The sequence below is a fragment of the Neodiprion virginianus genome, chromosome 2 (assembly GCF_021901495.1).
Source record: "Neodiprion virginianus isolate iyNeoVirg1 chromosome 2, iyNeoVirg1.1, whole genome shotgun sequence".
Classification (NCBI taxonomy): Eukaryota; Metazoa; Arthropoda; class Insecta; order Hymenoptera; family Diprionidae; genus Neodiprion; species Neodiprion virginianus.
Window position 1 is genome coordinate 3,683,018 of NC_060878.1, and position 15,876 is coordinate 3,698,893.

The 15,876-nt window shown below is 41.3% G+C and overlaps 2 protein-coding genes across 4 annotated transcripts in view; one reads left to right on the forward strand and one right to left on the reverse strand.

The window, feature by feature from the left end:
• The window catches only part of LOC124297405 (uncharacterized), a 39,831-nt gene that overhangs the window by 2,811 nt on the left and 21,144 nt on the right, over nucleotides 1-15,876 (forward strand). The window lies entirely within an intron of this gene.
• Nucleotides 13,051-15,821, reverse strand: LOC124297403 (UDP-glycosyltransferase UGT5-like). 2 transcript variants are annotated; one of them, XM_046748389.1, is made up of 5 exons: nucleotides 15,204-15,815; nucleotides 14,260-14,633; nucleotides 13,966-14,188; nucleotides 13,672-13,891; nucleotides 13,051-13,582 (listed from the first exon to the last, which is right to left on the reverse strand). In XM_046748389.1, the coding sequence occupies exons 1-5, from the start codon at nucleotides 15,679-15,681 to the stop codon at nucleotides 13,282-13,284; spliced, it is 1,596 nt and encodes a 531-aa protein (XP_046604345.1). In that variant the 5' UTR covers nucleotides 15,682-15,815; the 3' UTR covers nucleotides 13,051-13,281. The 2 variants fall into 2 exon arrangements, with proteins under 2 accessions (XP_046604345.1, XP_046604346.1); XM_046748390.1 differs by having other exon boundaries at nucleotides 13,493-13,537; nucleotides 13,629-13,891; nucleotides 15,204-15,821.

Below are 15,876 nucleotides of genomic sequence, written 5' to 3' on the forward strand. Positions count from 1 at the left end.
GGAGTAGAAGTAGGAAATTAATCGGTGACCAATTCGGTGGGGGTCGGGGTCAAACCATGTTAACGTTCGTTTGGATCACCCCATATATATATATATATATATATGTAAATGTCGAAAAATTTGCAAGTTATAGAATTTTTACTCAGAAAATTCCTCTCTTCGGTTACATAGGATTCTTTTACCTTTATACCTTTATAGAAAACTCTTTCCGCCTAGAGATAATACTCTACGTATCTGGTATACCCGCACATATATATATATATATAGGTATATATGATATAATATCTATGTATACCGATGCCTGCGTATTATAGTTGGAAACAATCTCCAGTCTAGAGGAGTATAGAATAATGACGGTAATGGAGAAGGGTAGAAATTCGTATACCTATCTATCAGTATGTATGTGTATGGATTGTATATATGTTTACCTTATATCCCGCGGCAGATTGAGCCCGAACGACGAAGGGGCTGAACTGTGGGAATTGCGAGAGTTCTCGCAGGATTTAAAAGATGAAATAAAAAGATCCATATTGTTATTGCATTTCGCTCTGTCTATAATATACGAAAAAATTTCTAGACTTTTGTATAATTATACTTATCTTTCGAAAAAGAGGAAAATGATAAAGTTCGTATCGTTTTTTTTTTTTTTTTTTGCAGATACTCTTTACCCGAATAATACCGATACACATGTGACATTAATTACGTACCCGCGAGACTTGCGGTATTTCAAAGGTTTGTAACCAATGACGAATAAGTGAGAGAGGTTCATTTCGTAAAAAAAAAATTCGAAGGGACGGATTATCCTGCATGTACGAGCCTCTCGCCATCATTTAACTCGTCATACGTCATGTTCAAACTCAGCCAGGGTCAATTTCTTTTTTTATTCACCGTTTTTTCTCATTCCCATCATTCCTCGCTGGCATAGCCGGGACGATGTAATTTCGTAGATTTACGCCCGAATGAGATCAATCATTTACGCTGGAATATGAGGAAAGTTTCCACGATACTTCAACGACCTATTGTATATTATGTATAAATTTAAACGAAGAATAATGATACGTGCGTAATGGCGATATCGTGTGGTTTAAATTAAAATTGGAAAAAAGTTTCTTCGAACTTTCGCATTAATAATAATAATAGCAATATTTTAATCGCCTCAGTATATAATTTACCGTGTATAACAATTGTTAGGGAAGAAAATTCGTTGTTGTGCAGGTGAGAACAATACTTTCGAAATCATTTCATTTTTTCCCACTCCTCTATATCTCTATTATGCTCGGGCAATTGTTTTTTTTTTTTTTAGATATTTCTTTCCTTCTTTCGTTTTTCTCGGTAGGTATGTACCTACTTCTATCAGTCACGAGTGTCGGAAAAGAAGTGACGTGACGTGATTCCGTTCAGCGACGTTAAATGCGAGCGCATAGTCGCGTGATGGTTGTGCCGGTTGCAACGCGTGAAGGCAATCGCAAAATGGAATTGGCACATCGGGAGGGCGGCGATGACTGTGTGGAACATACGTCTGTGCAGACTTATCAAATGAATGTCTCTCACCCCCCGATTACGTCCATTCAATTAAAACGGTTTCCGATATTCGCTGTGCCGCGCTGATGTTCGATTGTCCGCTAATTTTCCATCTCCATTCGCTTAACGCCATCGCACCGCGATGAAACTCGCTCAACGCCTGAAAGGGACTCTAAACGCTTGCACAGATCATTTACAAACAATCGAGTTTACGCCGCGTGAGCTAAAGATCGAATTCGAATTTGAATTTCGAATGTAGAGATCCACCGCGATGTCGTCGAACGCCTCGCTTTTACCGCGACATATAGAGACTCGTTTTAAATCTCCTCCATCCCTCATTCGCGATAAACACACCCTCGAACATCCAAACTCTTCTACATAGCTCTCGGTTCTCTTTGTCTCCGTTGCGAGTGAGGAGTTACCGTCTGAGTGGTTCGTGCTCGCGAGCTGCAGACTCGTGTCTATACCTATACCCATACTAACGCAGCGATATTAAAACGTGAAATATATCGAAGGGAGCGAAGCCCGCGTTCGAATCGTGGAACCCCTGCGAAATCCTCGAGAGTATCGTCGAAATTGCGCCCGCAATTTTCATCAGCTGGGCTTTTCGTGGCTGAAAAATTATCATGATAATAATAACGATGACGACGATCATGATAATGATGACGGTGATGCTGATGATGATAATTATTTGAGTAGAAAATCTAACGACCCTCGGACACCCTCCGCAGAGGAGAAATAGAATCCTCGATGAAGTGAAATTCCGTGCTGAAAGCGCGCTGCCACCGACGGATCAGTCAATTTTCTGATTTCCAATTTGCGCAGCCGTCGACGTCACGTCGCGTCGCGTCACTGCCCCCGAAACGCCTAACGATAAGTGAAAAGTTCAACTTTTTCTCCGTTAAACGGTCCTTGGGCAGTTTTAAATGTTAAAAGGTGCCCAGCGCGCCTCTTTCCGCCCCTCTTTCGAGCACTCAAGAAATCAGGTCGCGTTAAAGTCACTCTTAAAGTTCACCGCGCCGATCCGATGGAAGTACTTCGAGAAGCCATTCAGATTCACGCGGTGCAGAACAAAGAGGACGCGAAAGGACTTGTGTTCTTCTTCTTCTCCCCGTTTCTCAATCGGCTGAATTTATCTCCGAACTCCTGAAGTACCGCAACACGACTCGCGAGAGTGAGAACCGGTTGCGGGCCTGTCTTATGTAACTTTTATTCCTTGACGCGCTATTTTACCTCTCACCGCCCCGTGAAAATTCATTTCCCCTCCTACGGTGTATGCAGCTCTACCAATGAGGCCGTTGGTATGTATAAAGCGGCGATAAAGACCTGAGCAATGCCCGCCCGCCACCCACCTCGTTAGTTCCCGTTTAAAATTTTTCCACTCCATTGCCTCCACCCCCTCAAACTCTCAAATAGTTTTCCTTCGTTATATACAAATTCCGCGCACCTGGCTTCACTCTTTTTTCCACCCTCTTTTCACTCTCGTCACCCTGTTACAACACCCTGCACCATTATATATAGCAAAAATTACTATGCGGTTGTATTAATGATCGACAGTCGATTAAAAATTCTAACGAAATGTGTTGAAATAAAAAAAAAATTAAAATTATTGAAGCAAGAATTTAATTAGTACAGTAAATTGTGTTTGAATAATTTTAAATCTTTAACTCGTGGCATAAAAGTCCGAAATCGTAATTTATTGCACTAACGGGAGTTTTCTGTGAAACTTGTCACTCAACGCCAGCGGATAGGCAACCCAAGCTACATTTTTATTACATAGCAATACAAAACGCGCAGCTTCGGTTGCCTATCTGTTGGCGTTTAACGACCAGTTTCACAGAAGACCTGGAGTACAAATGTTGAAGAGAAAATCGCGTCACTCGGTGTACCGTGATCCGTTGTAACCGGTACCGCGGAATGTACATAGACGATAAGGTACGTGTCAAAATTTTGACACGTGACGGTAAGGGCGAGAAATCCTCGAAGAGCTCGAGGCGAAGGCGTAGTTTGATGTTTCGAGGATGGGAAGGAGGAGGAGGAGTAGGGTCAAATTTGGAGCACGGAGTTGATAAGTTTCCCCGAAACTGTATTGTGCCAAGTAGAAGAGACGTGTGTGCGGGTGTTCAAGAGGATGAGACGAGATTGAATTACACATTGAAAATTATAACGCGATTAACATTAAAGGCGCGCAAGGCTGCCTGCAAGTGGCGGGGTAAATCAGGGGAGACTGGTGGATGTTCGGTGATACAGGGATGAGTCCGACTCGAATCTCGTTTAATCCAGGATTATGGTTATGAGCCGATCATCTCGAGAGCGGCTGCTCCTCCTTAATTCCAAATCCCCGCGAGGACTTTATTGTGTAAGGTTCGCATACACGCCCGTGCACACAATAAGCTTCGTCCGGGAATCTCGACTCACCAGGAAAGCCGAAATATCATATATACCCGGGCTTTTCGGCTCACGGAATCAAAACGCAAAACCCCCGAGCAGCCTCCCGCTCCCATGGGAATCCCCCGAAACTCAACAGGGATAAATCGAATCGCTTTAACAACCTCGCCGCACTCATGTGTGGATTACGTCGCCGTGTTCGGACCCAGTTTGTGCATCAAGTGTGCTGATTAAAATCGCTTTGCTGTTTTTTAAAACCCCTCTCGCTACGGGAATCGACCGATTTTCATACTCAAGGACAGCGCGACTCTTGTTGGAATCTGAAACGTCGATTCTAACACTCTGGAAATCAAAATCAACACAAAAATATAAGCCCGGTGAAAACTCAGCCATTTTTATTTCTGGGTAATTTCCAAAGTGAAAATTTCGGGCCTCGGATAGGCTGCAGCACAGACCCATCATCATCTCGTAACGTCACAGAGTTTCCTGTAAAGACAAATTACTGTCGGAAAATGACCCTTTTGTCATTTCCATTTGTCAAAGTTAAGGAGGGGGGGTTTCAGCTGGGACGGTCTAAAATCATAACTGTTATTGGGATTTTTTTTAAAAGTAAATTAAAACACTTGGAGCAATTTGAGTTTGAGGGCTTTATTATTTATAGTTTCAAAAACATTTTGGAATTTTTTCATTGAAATTAATAACAAAATGGCGGCATGGCGCATATAAGTAGCAAACGAATCCGAACTCGAGGGATTTTTTGGTGGCCCATCTCCTGACATCACTGTCCAACTTGTAACAGATGGGAAAAGTTCTTTCAGTTAAAAATACTTTTTCGGGTTCGACCTCGTAGCCTAGATGTAAAAAAAATGTAAAATATATACGATTATGAATAAAAAATTTCATTTTTATATAAAAATTTAGGGATTGAAATTGGAAAATTTATCCACAGGCTCGGATCGATAAACAAGGTTTAAAGATTGTGTCAAAATTTCAAGTCGTTCTTGAAACTATAAATAATAAATCCCTCAAGCTCAAATTGCTTCAACTCTTTTCAATTTCTTGTAAAAAAACAACTTCTAAAAATAGGTATGATTTTAGACCGTCCAAGCTGTATCTCTCCCCTTAACTCCGCCTGTTTCGGAATAATCCGGACCGATGCATCAGAACCGTAAATTAATTCGATTACATACTTTTCCCTTGCGAAGGCTCGCCATTTTCTCGTCTGAAAACAGAATGTGTGTGAGGTCTATACCGTGACTGAGCGGGAAAGTTTGAACTGGATTAAGCGAACAAGGTTCCGGAACTTAGTTTGTTAACTCCTATACACAGTAGGTAACAAACGAAGAAACCCGAAAGGTCGGGCCCTCAAGTTTTCTCTGACAAACTTACGCACCGCGTGCGCGCAAAATTACTCTGTATGTGTATTACATATACCAGAAGACAGAAAGGATATCGTACCTACCCTGTGACGGTTATGGATCCGTGACGTCAATCATTCCGCGGGGCGGAAAATATGTCGGTAGTGCCTCGATAGCGTTATTTCGAATGATCGCAAATACCTAAGCCAGCTGAGCGAGGATGGATATTCATTCCACGAGAGTGAACGCGTTGCTGCTGCAGGATTCGAGATAAGGGCGAGTGTTTCCCGATCGTAATTCCTCTTCCTGCGGCCTGATTTTGTCGCTGAGATTCTTTCCTCTATCCTTTGACTTGCTCCACGACGAAAACATTTTTCATCTTGCATCTACGCAGGTATATTTTATTCTGTGCACACACCTCCTTCAGCGAATTTACAGATATTACACGTATATCTAGGAAGGTATTCCAGGTCGATATCTTCGATTTCATTTCTGTTGCGATATCTTACAGTAGACTAAAAACTTGAACGCTTTAAGGGGGTGGAAACCACCCTCCAAAGTAAGGTATGTCGAGGGACGATTTGGCAGTTTTACCCACGAGAACATAATATTTAAAAAAAAATCCAATTGGAAAAGTTTTTTCGTAACGAGAAATGAAAAATGTAATTTTCTCAATCACAAAAAAAAACAAAAAAAAAACTGCCAAGCCGCCCCTTGAAATGCCTTACTTTGAAGGATGTTTTCACCACCTTAAAGTGTTTAATGGGATATAAAAAAAAAATACATGTCCCTTAGTTTTAAGTCTATTATAACATGTTACAAAAGAAATCAAATCGCAGACATCGTCCTGGGATAACTTCCTTGTCAGTCCGAGACTTTTCTTACCTCACGGTTTCTTCCCAAAAGCTTTCTTCTATCCCCGGTACTCCATTCTCGAGTACCCTGCTGTACAACCGTCTTATAATTATTCACCTGTCCACGAAATTAGGCAGTAAACGTTAATCAATAGTAATTACACTAACGATCGGTCCGCGGCACACGGTTTATATTATATAACATGATATACGGAATCCTGGAGCACTGCAGGAAAGTGGTGATTACGGTACGCGGTTGACGTAAATATTGAGTCCTCGTCGCGAGAGACGTGCACCTGGTGCATTTTCAGAAAGGAGCTTAATTAAATCCCCCGGGAGACGCTTTTCGTTCCTTGTTTATATGTATACCTTGACGAACTTTCAGCCGTTTATCCATTTCTATTCTCATCACTAAAACTCCGCGAAAAATCTCGAATTATGGTACGTTCAGCCATTTGTTTCGTGTGACGAAGAATAAAAAAAAAAAAAAATAGATAAAAAAAATCTGCCAACCTAGACAACCGGCCATTCGGCAGACGCCTGACGTTCGTTTTAAGATTGACCCAGGCGAATAAATGGCGCCCTGGTTTAAGGGTAATTTAATGGGCGAGAAGGCCGCCGCGGCAGCTCCGTTGTTGAAGTAATTTATCTTTCGACGACCCCCGGCGGTGCTCGCACCTTCTATGTTTTCTTCCAGCCTGTAGCTTTTACTCGTTCCCGTGGTCCAATAGACCGGCGAACGGCGCGAAGAGAGGCGATTCTTAAAATATCAAACCAATCCATTAGACCCTCCTGCAAGTGCTGTCCAGCCACTCTAAAAAACCGTCAAGTCAAAACGAGGGAAAGAACTCGCCTACTCTCAAAACACAACATTTTTTCAAAAATTTCACAAATCCTTGCCCCATGTTCTCCAATTTCGTCGACAATTGCGGTGATTTTTTACGCGAAACTGGTTACGCGATTCTGATAATTTTTTTTTGTTTTTAGTATTATGTTCTTACCGAACCAAAAAGAGTCTCGTAAATTTTCAACAGATTTTCTCTAGCCACTGGTGAAATTTATATATCCAAAATCGCAAAAACCAATTACGAGAACGTCGTTTTTGAAAATCTGAAAAAATTCACACCGATTCTACGTTTCAAAATTAGATTTTTGAGCACCACACGGTAAAGGGGATTTCAATATTTACTCTTTTTTTTTTTCTTGCAAGTTCTTATAGCTTTTCCACGTCGGAATTGTTTTTTTTCTTTTCATTTCTTTTTTTTCTTTTATATCCCTGGATCTAAATGAATTGCAGAATCAAATTATTTTCATTATTCCGTGATCTATTTAGATCGGGGAATGTAAGAGGAATGACAAAAAAAAAAAAAACTTCAATTCCGTTATGAATAAACTAAAATCTTACGAAGAAGAAAGAATAGCAAATATTGAGATCCTATTATCGATGGTGGTGCATAAAAATCACATTTCAAATCAAACAATCTGTGTGAATGTTACAGATTTTTAAAAACGGCGTTTTTGGAATTTGATTTCGATTCTTTTCAAATTTTACCGGTGGCTAAAAAGTCTGAAAAATATTCCGAGCCCTTTTTGGGTCGCTATCAACATCATACTAAAAAATGTACATGGGCTGCTCATTTGACGCGGAATGCCCCATACCTGCCTTCATCCCTGGGGTCAGGTGCACACCGAAAGGTGAAGTGTCTGCGCAAGTTCCGCGTAAGATTTTTGGATCTTCAGTAAAAGCCTGGTGCGGTGCCAGGTGCTGAAATGAAAATTGTTTCCGTAACGTTACGCGCACTACGTCGTCCTCTGCTCTATTCCCAGTTTTACTTCTCCCAGATTTTTACATCCAGCCTCGAGTGCACGCCAATAATAATCCATCCGTCCATCGACCCTACACTTCGGGGATTTCGTTTTATGCAGGGTACATAGTAAAAGGGAGCAAAGCGTTAGTGCGATCAGAAAAAAATGCGGATTTATATTATAAGGAAACTCCTATCACCCAGCGAAAGTCTGCTATTCATGTTTTTCTGACGCGTGTATCGAAGTGCCGGAAATCATTCGGGAGGCTGATGTAATAATAAATACTAGGATGCTGATTTTTATTTACATATAAAATACAGAGGAAAAACGTTGTTAATTCTCGCGTAATATATATATAGTGTGCGTATAATAATTTATGCCGGGATGTACATGGATTTGGAGTATAGTTTCTTCACAGGCACCTTATAGGATATCGATTTATATGGTAAAATGTACGGAATATCAAAGATTCCATTTAGCGTCACCCCGAATTCGAAGCGAGGGTGTCACCACGGCATCATTGCAGCCTTGGATACCCGCTCTTGTCTTTTTTTCAGTATTTTTTTTTTTTTTTTCATTCTCATCAGTTTTATCCGAGAAAAAACGAGCTCCTCGTACATATACAAGTACTGTACAGGTTTCGTGTAGCGATATTGCCTGAAGAGCGTATATATTCGGCCTCGTAATTAAATTCTCAAATCGATTTTGCCGGCGGTCCTTGCCATGTAACACAAGGGATATAAGAATAAGTAGAATAAGAAGAATAAAAAGAAAGGGGGAAGAAGCCATTATCGGAAAATTCAATGGATCTGAATTAATCTAATTAGTTTTTTCCCCTGCTCCCGTTATCCGAAAATTATTTCATACGTCATGAAATGAATTTATCAGTGTGCGTAGAGGACGATGTACGCATAATTCGTACCCTCTGTAACCACGTTTATCCGAAAATCCCGAATCTGCATCAGGAGCGGAGATCATAACAGAAACGCAACCCTCGCCCTGCAGGTTAAGCAGATAAGCCTCTTCCTTGAACCGTGGTAATTTCCTTCCGCGATCCTCCGATTGTTATGTCGCCGCGTGCTAATGCGTTAACGTCTTATTGTTAATCCCCTCGGTCCATTATGTCGAGAAGATGATTGTGGCGAAGTAGGGAATTACGGATAATTCTGGGCCTGCATTAATTAATTATACGCGTCACGATCGTAAATCGCAAAGATTACAACTCGCCATGGTCGGTCCTGCACGTTTCACCTCTGACCTGTAACTTCAACGCGAGCGACCCTCGCATAACTGTTCGGTTTTAAACACGTAACGACAACAATGTACGCAGTATACGTGCAGAGTCGAGGGGTGAGAATTGCCAAACGATTTCGGACACGCTAAACGTTCCGCATCCCCAGCTACTGACGGATATAGATACCCTGAGCAATCCATCATGGGCTGGTGGAATGAAACGAATCGAAAGTACATAGCTGCCCAGCTGAAACCCTTCCGCCTTTCCATTGCTCTGACAAAAACGGGAATCGTTCCTCTTTACCGTGACGTTTACGTTACTGCAGCTTATACGTAACAGCGGGAAGAAATGTTTTCGCTTAACCTCAAAGCGAGCTGTACAAAGACCCGCCGTTACCCGAAAGTATTTCATTAACAGCTTCTCTCTCTATCTCTCTCTCTTTCTCTTTCTCTCTCGCTATCTCTCTCTCTCTCTCTCTCTTTGCCCTTCCGTTGTCACGTTTAGGTTTACCGACGCCTCGGCGTTTTGCCGAAGGTAAACATTTTTTCAATCCTCTAACGGAAGAGAATTGTTTCTTTAAAGCAAGCATTATGTCGCGAAAACTACAGATTACTGCAGTACCTACAAGATCTAAGTATTTAATATTCTCTCGAATACGTATATGTACCATAAATTGTGGGGATTTGGAAGGGTGCGCAGTAGCGGGCAGATTACTGTTTTATTATGACCAATAAACACTTTTTAAACAACCTATTATTGGGCAACAATCGCATGTTATGTCTTGTGAAGAGAATCACTGCCTCACCAAAGTCAAATTGAACCGACCGTTTTTTTTTACTGATGGATCGGTATATAAGGGGAATCTAATGAATCGTTCTTAAAGTTTGTTCAAGTGTTTCTTTTACGCTGAAGAGTGAATTATATTCCATCGAGTTCACAGAGCAAAGGCGTCACGGTTTTTAATCAAGCTGTTTCAAACGCCTTAATTTCACCGTAGACGCGGCTTTTAGTGCGGCCATCCGGTATTAGGTTTACTCAGGCTTTGGGAATTGCGTTAAACCGTGCTCAAAGCCGTAGCCAGCTCATTCTGTATACGGAATTCGATCGGCCCTTGTAAGCCGCAGTTGTGATTGGTTAATATCCTTTCATCTCGGTTGATGGCCAATCCTGAACCGACCGCCGCGTTCATTTGTTTTGCGGTTCCCAACTGCGCTATCCAATATCTCCGGGCAGATCGATATATTTGTTGCTCGAGGGCAGCAGCGTCCTTCGAATTCGTTCGTTCTATCGCATCGGCTGATTCGCCAGCTGCGTGTATAGTCGATACACTTGAAGAAATTTGTCGGAAGAACGAACGAACGAACGAACGAACGAACGAACGAACGAATGGCCCCGGGTTTGATTAAACCAAGAGCAAGAGAACATTATTGAATTTCTTCGGAAAAGGGGATTTCCAGGATATTATATTGACCGAGAGGATTATCATTTGCATTTATAGTATATTATATACCATACATATCCGTCGCGTGTAACTCTGCAGTTTTAGATACTTTCCAGTATACTGATGCAACTTTTGCACGTCATAATAAAATATCGTCCGCAATACGGATTCGCTTATCAATTACATTGTTTATAGACACGAAGGTGTAATTGAGTACACCTGCAAATTATCTTCGAGACAATATTACCTTTGCACGATAATATCACGATACGAATAGACAAAACTGAAGGAAAAAAATTATCCGATTGGGATAGAAATATATAATGATAATTAACGAACGAGGTAACACATACAAATTTATATCCTACAATCTGAATTGTGCGTACAAGGATATTAGGAATTCTTACTTTTTTATGTTTTTATTATTAATATTTAGGACCTCAAACTTGTAAAATAAGTTCGTTTGAAAATTGCAGACGCTAATTGGTGCATATTTTCTCTGAAACCACACTATTAGTTGACTACTGTTTCGATTTCACCAGCTATTATTTAGAGATTTCGGCATTATCTATTAAGATTTCCTCAGAGATCTTCAGATTTTTTTGGGCTTCCGGCGAAAACGACATATAGCAAATATTCTTTAAAAGAATAAAGAATTTTCTTGAGGGTTGGCAAAACTGCTTGCACCGGTTAACATCGTCCATAGAAGTTTAGTCATTTAGAGAGGACCTCTCATACACGTGTGTGTCTAACTTGTTCTTCTCGGATCTTAGTCTAACTATCTTGGATATTCAGGTTACGAAACGAGGGAAGAAAAAAAAGCGTCACGCATCGATCGTTTAAATTGTTGCATATAGCTATTTGTGAAAATGGGTGGGTTGTTGGTTCCTATTAATTGCCATATTTTCGGCACACGTCCTGTAGGTAACCCTTATTCAAAAGGGTCGACGGATCAAACTCGTTGCGTACACGGTATAATAGATGCGACCTACGTGATTTCGGTAACCTTCGAATAACGAGTTGCATAAATTTTCACCCGAGCTTTCGACGTCCCTGTAATTTCTGTAATTAAACGTCTTTTACGTGCGCGGGGACTCAGCTGCTGGTGACAGGAGAGTCCCTAATCCCCTTGTTTCAGTATTTCATTTCTCAACTTCACCTACAGTCTGCTGCCTGTCCCATAAAGTCTTTGGAAAAACGATTACGCAGATTAATTATAATCCGATCGAATCTTGTATACATACTTATAATGTTTCGCTTCCTTTTTCATCATGAAAATAACCCTTGTATTTATCAATCATTCATCCTCAATCAGTGAAGATTGATTTTTTCGTCCATGAAGTGCAAATATATATTACACATACCTATAAACCGTGACATATATCAAAAAGTGAGATGAGCAAAGCCCAGGTAAATATGTATTCAAAATTGCAAAATATGTACACTTGGGAACAATGAATCTGAGACGGCTAATTTTTTACACTAGACAGTTATGTTGGCAATACAGAGAAATCTACAGCGCCATAGTGGGCCGACCGCGAAACAAACTCAATCTCAATAAACGTAACATAAACCATGACCGTCGAATCTAACTTTGAAATAGTTGTTAGATTGACACGTCTGCCAACATAACTGTCTAGTGTGAAAAATTAGTTGTCTCAGATTCATTGTCTCCAAGTGTACATATAATGCAGACTTGTGGAAAAAATATAGAGTAAAAAATCACAACTATTGTCGAATGATTTATGTCAAAATAAAGTGTGTTTTACTCGAAAATAGTGATTATTTTTACTCCATATTTTTTCAATATTTTAGTTTTTTAAGTATGTATAATTATAAGGACATACATTTTGAATACATATTCATCCGGGCTCTAGAGATAAGACGATAAAAATAAATATGTATCAAGAATGAATCGAATATTAACGAATTGAGTTGTCAAGAAATTCTGAAAATTGTAATCACTGATTTCGAATCAATCGATGGAGGAGTGGTGGACAATTGCTAAACGATGATAATGAAAAGGCATATAACTTTAAGGAAGGGCAGAAAGCATTGAGAATGAGAGGGGGTGCTACAAGTGTTGCAGTAATTAGAACGGGAGTTAAGTGCCTTCTCGGGGCACTTACTTCTCCTTCCTTAAACAATCCAGACCACCGCAAGTTCGAAACTCCAAAGCCTCCCCTCATTCCTCCAAATAAATAACGATTCCTTATTCCTTAAGACGGTTTCGTGGCAAAAGCAACTACGGCTTGTTTCTAACCGCAGGGTGTAACCTCTGGGGGATTTGACCGGTAATAACATTATAATACGAGGAATAAATAACACTCGGGAAATACGCCGGAGGAATTAAGGCAGAGCGCTGGAAATATGATTATTATATAATGCGGGCGAGGATTATTTAGCAATGAATTTTAATACCGCCATGACTCGACTAGCGGCTCGATTGACTCGCTTCAAGGGGTTCATTGATTTATCGCCCAGTTTCGGAAGGATTGCTTAAACTGACAACGAGCAATTCATTGTTGCACTTTTCACAGTATTCGATTCACAGAGGTTGATGTGAAATGGAAAACAACTGGAACCGCCGACGCGTTCAACAGGTTATTTCATTGTCGTTGCCATTTTATTTACCTTATTTTTTTATTACGTCGCTTCCGATAAAATATAACTAGCTTTTTACATCTTCTTCTTTTTTTTCACCGGTAATTGTTGATGACTGAAAGCGTTAATACTGTAACTCAACAAACGATACGCAATGATCAGAGACAAAGTTGACGCTATCAGAGATACGGCGGTGACGACAAAAATGATGTCCATATCCTGACGCTGGTACCACGGCTCGTCGGCGGTGCTGGAGTGCAGATGAGAGGCGCCTCTGTGACGAATCACGTGTTCGGTCCACCAAACTGCGTTTTCCAATAAATCGTGCGGCCTGTCGTTCAACAGTTCGCGCAAGTTGAGCATCTTTTGCTTGTAGCTAAAAATTGTCCGACACATGTTTATGAAATTCATGCTTCACTCACGTGTGTCACGTATCGGATTCCTTGGCTCAAAATTGTACTTCACCTGCCGTCCGTCGCAACGGATTGTATTGCTTCAATCAAATCGTCCCTCTTTACGTCAGTGATTTCCAACTTCTTTCCGGCACCAAGAGACACCATTTTGTTAACATTCATGTCCTGATCGGCCATCACCGGGAAACCGATCACAGGGACGCCGTGAGAAATCGCTTCCTCCGTGCTCTGAAGTCCACCTTGGTACAAGAAGGCTTTCAGGTTTGGGTGAGCTGAAAAGATGCGTAAGGTGACGTTCATTTGATCCGCATAATTCGTTTAAAAAGTGTTTTGCGTATTCAGGTACCTAGAATCGCCTGCTGCGGGGCCCACTTGATTATTATTACGTTGTCCGGTTTGCCGGGTAGAAATTCGTCCTCAAACTTCCAAATTACCGTGTAGGGAAGTTTGGAAAATGCGGCAATAAACTCGGACCGTGATTTCTTGTCCAGCATGGTGCTTTTCACGTTAGATCCAAGGCTCATGTATATAAATCCTTGTTTGGATTCGTCGAGGGTCTTCTGAAGATCCTTTGTAAGAGAAGAATTATGTAATGAGTCGCGAGCATTACGAGGTGAGAAATCCATAGTACCTATAATACCTTCGAGATAGGCTCGCTCTTCTTCGAGACGTGAAAGTTACCGATTTCAACCACAGTGGGTACATTTGGTCTGGGGTAGGAAATCGGCGCCTGTTGGTTGGTGAAAATTAAACTGAGATTTCTCTCGATTTCGCCAAGATCCGGAATCTCGATTCCCAAATATTTTTCCGCAATGGCATGCTGCGCAGGCATAAATTCCGTGTTGAAATAGTAAATGTATTTCCACACATTAATAAAGTTCCTCAGCCTCTCGAAAAACGTCGGCGGATCAGACATTTCGTTTCTCTGCAAGTCCCAAATCGATTGATGTGTAGATAGTATCGGGTTTCCGATAGAGTATTGCAAGTTTAGGGTCAGACTAAGGGACGTCATTCCTTCAAGAAAATATACACAGCTGGCCTTTACAAGCCATCTCTCGATGCAGATAATTACATTAGAGGTTCAAACTATACAGGGTGTTTCCGAGTACATGCCACAGTATGTTGGGTTGCCTACCGCCGAGAGTAACAAATATCGGTACCAGTTATCGGTAGATAGCGCATTTAAAGTCCTCTCGAGCGAGCTGGAAATGCCCGTGTTGCGAAGTTGCGTAGATTTGGTCAAGCAGTTGTTACGTTATTTATAACTGAAACGTACGTGTCAATCTAACAAGTCATTATCTCCGCGGTATTCTAAGGTTAGATTCGACGGTCATGGGTTATGTTATGTTTATTGAGATTGAGTTTGTTGCGCTCGGCCCGCTATGGCGCTGTAGGTTTCGCCGTGTTGCCAACATAACTGTATAGTGTAAAAAATTAGCTGTCTCAGATTCATTGTCCCCAAGAGTACGTCGGTAGAGGTCTGTTTGACCGATATTTGTCCCCCCCGGTGGTACGCAACCCAACATATACTCTGACTTTTACTCGGAAACACCCTGTAAAACAATTAACCGTGCAAGGACTTACCAATTATCGGAACGTCAAACCGTTTGGCAAGTGATAGAAATGCTGGAAAATAAAGTGTCTCCATCAACAGCAAGTCAAACTTTTCACCGCTGCCTAACTCGTAGATCTTTTTGAACTCAGAATGATCAAAGATTTGTTCACTAACCACGTGAAACCCGTCTGCCACTGTACAAATCCATTCAGCCCAGTTCATTTTTCTCCGCAGTTCTATCAGGTCCAACTTTATATTGGGATCGTAGATGTAGCTGACGTCTATTTCGGTGTAGTTCTTCAGATTTGGGTCCCTCACCGGGTTTGGCGTCACGACAACGAGCTCATGGCCCCGTTCCCTAAGGGCCAGGGTCAATCCACGAAAAACTACCTGATGACTGACCGAGGCTGATGGAAATACGGCGAGTATTCGCGATGCATTTCCGAATTCCCATACAGTAACGAAAAGAATCAGTGATACTGATTGCCACACCAACTGTCGCGACATCTTCGACCGCTCGAAATTTCGTCACTAGTGCAAGCATGAGGGTTCCCCGCGTCGCCAACTAACGTGTAGTATCTCATCGTGTTAACTCTACATACTCAAGTCTTTTGACGCTGATATTGAGAATTCGAAATACGTGCAAGTCATGATGAAAAGACACTTTCATTTGAATGATTGCATGTTTGTGTTGAACAGGCA

Excerpts from the sequence above, each read along its gene's own strand:
- LOC124297403 (XM_046748389.1), bottom strand. The coding sequence starts at position 15,681 with ATGTCGCGACAGTTGGTGTGGCAATCAGTATCACTGATTCTTTTCGTT. Across the intron at positions 14,634-15,203 it reads GTTTGACGTTCCGATAATTG|GAATGACGTCCCTTAGTCTG; the intron begins GTAAGTCCTTGC and ends ATTTTCTTGAAG. Across the intron at positions 13,892-13,965 it reads CCCGCAGCAGGCGATTCTAG|CTCACCCAAACCTGAAAGCC; the intron begins GTACCTGAATAC and ends GCATCTTTTCAG.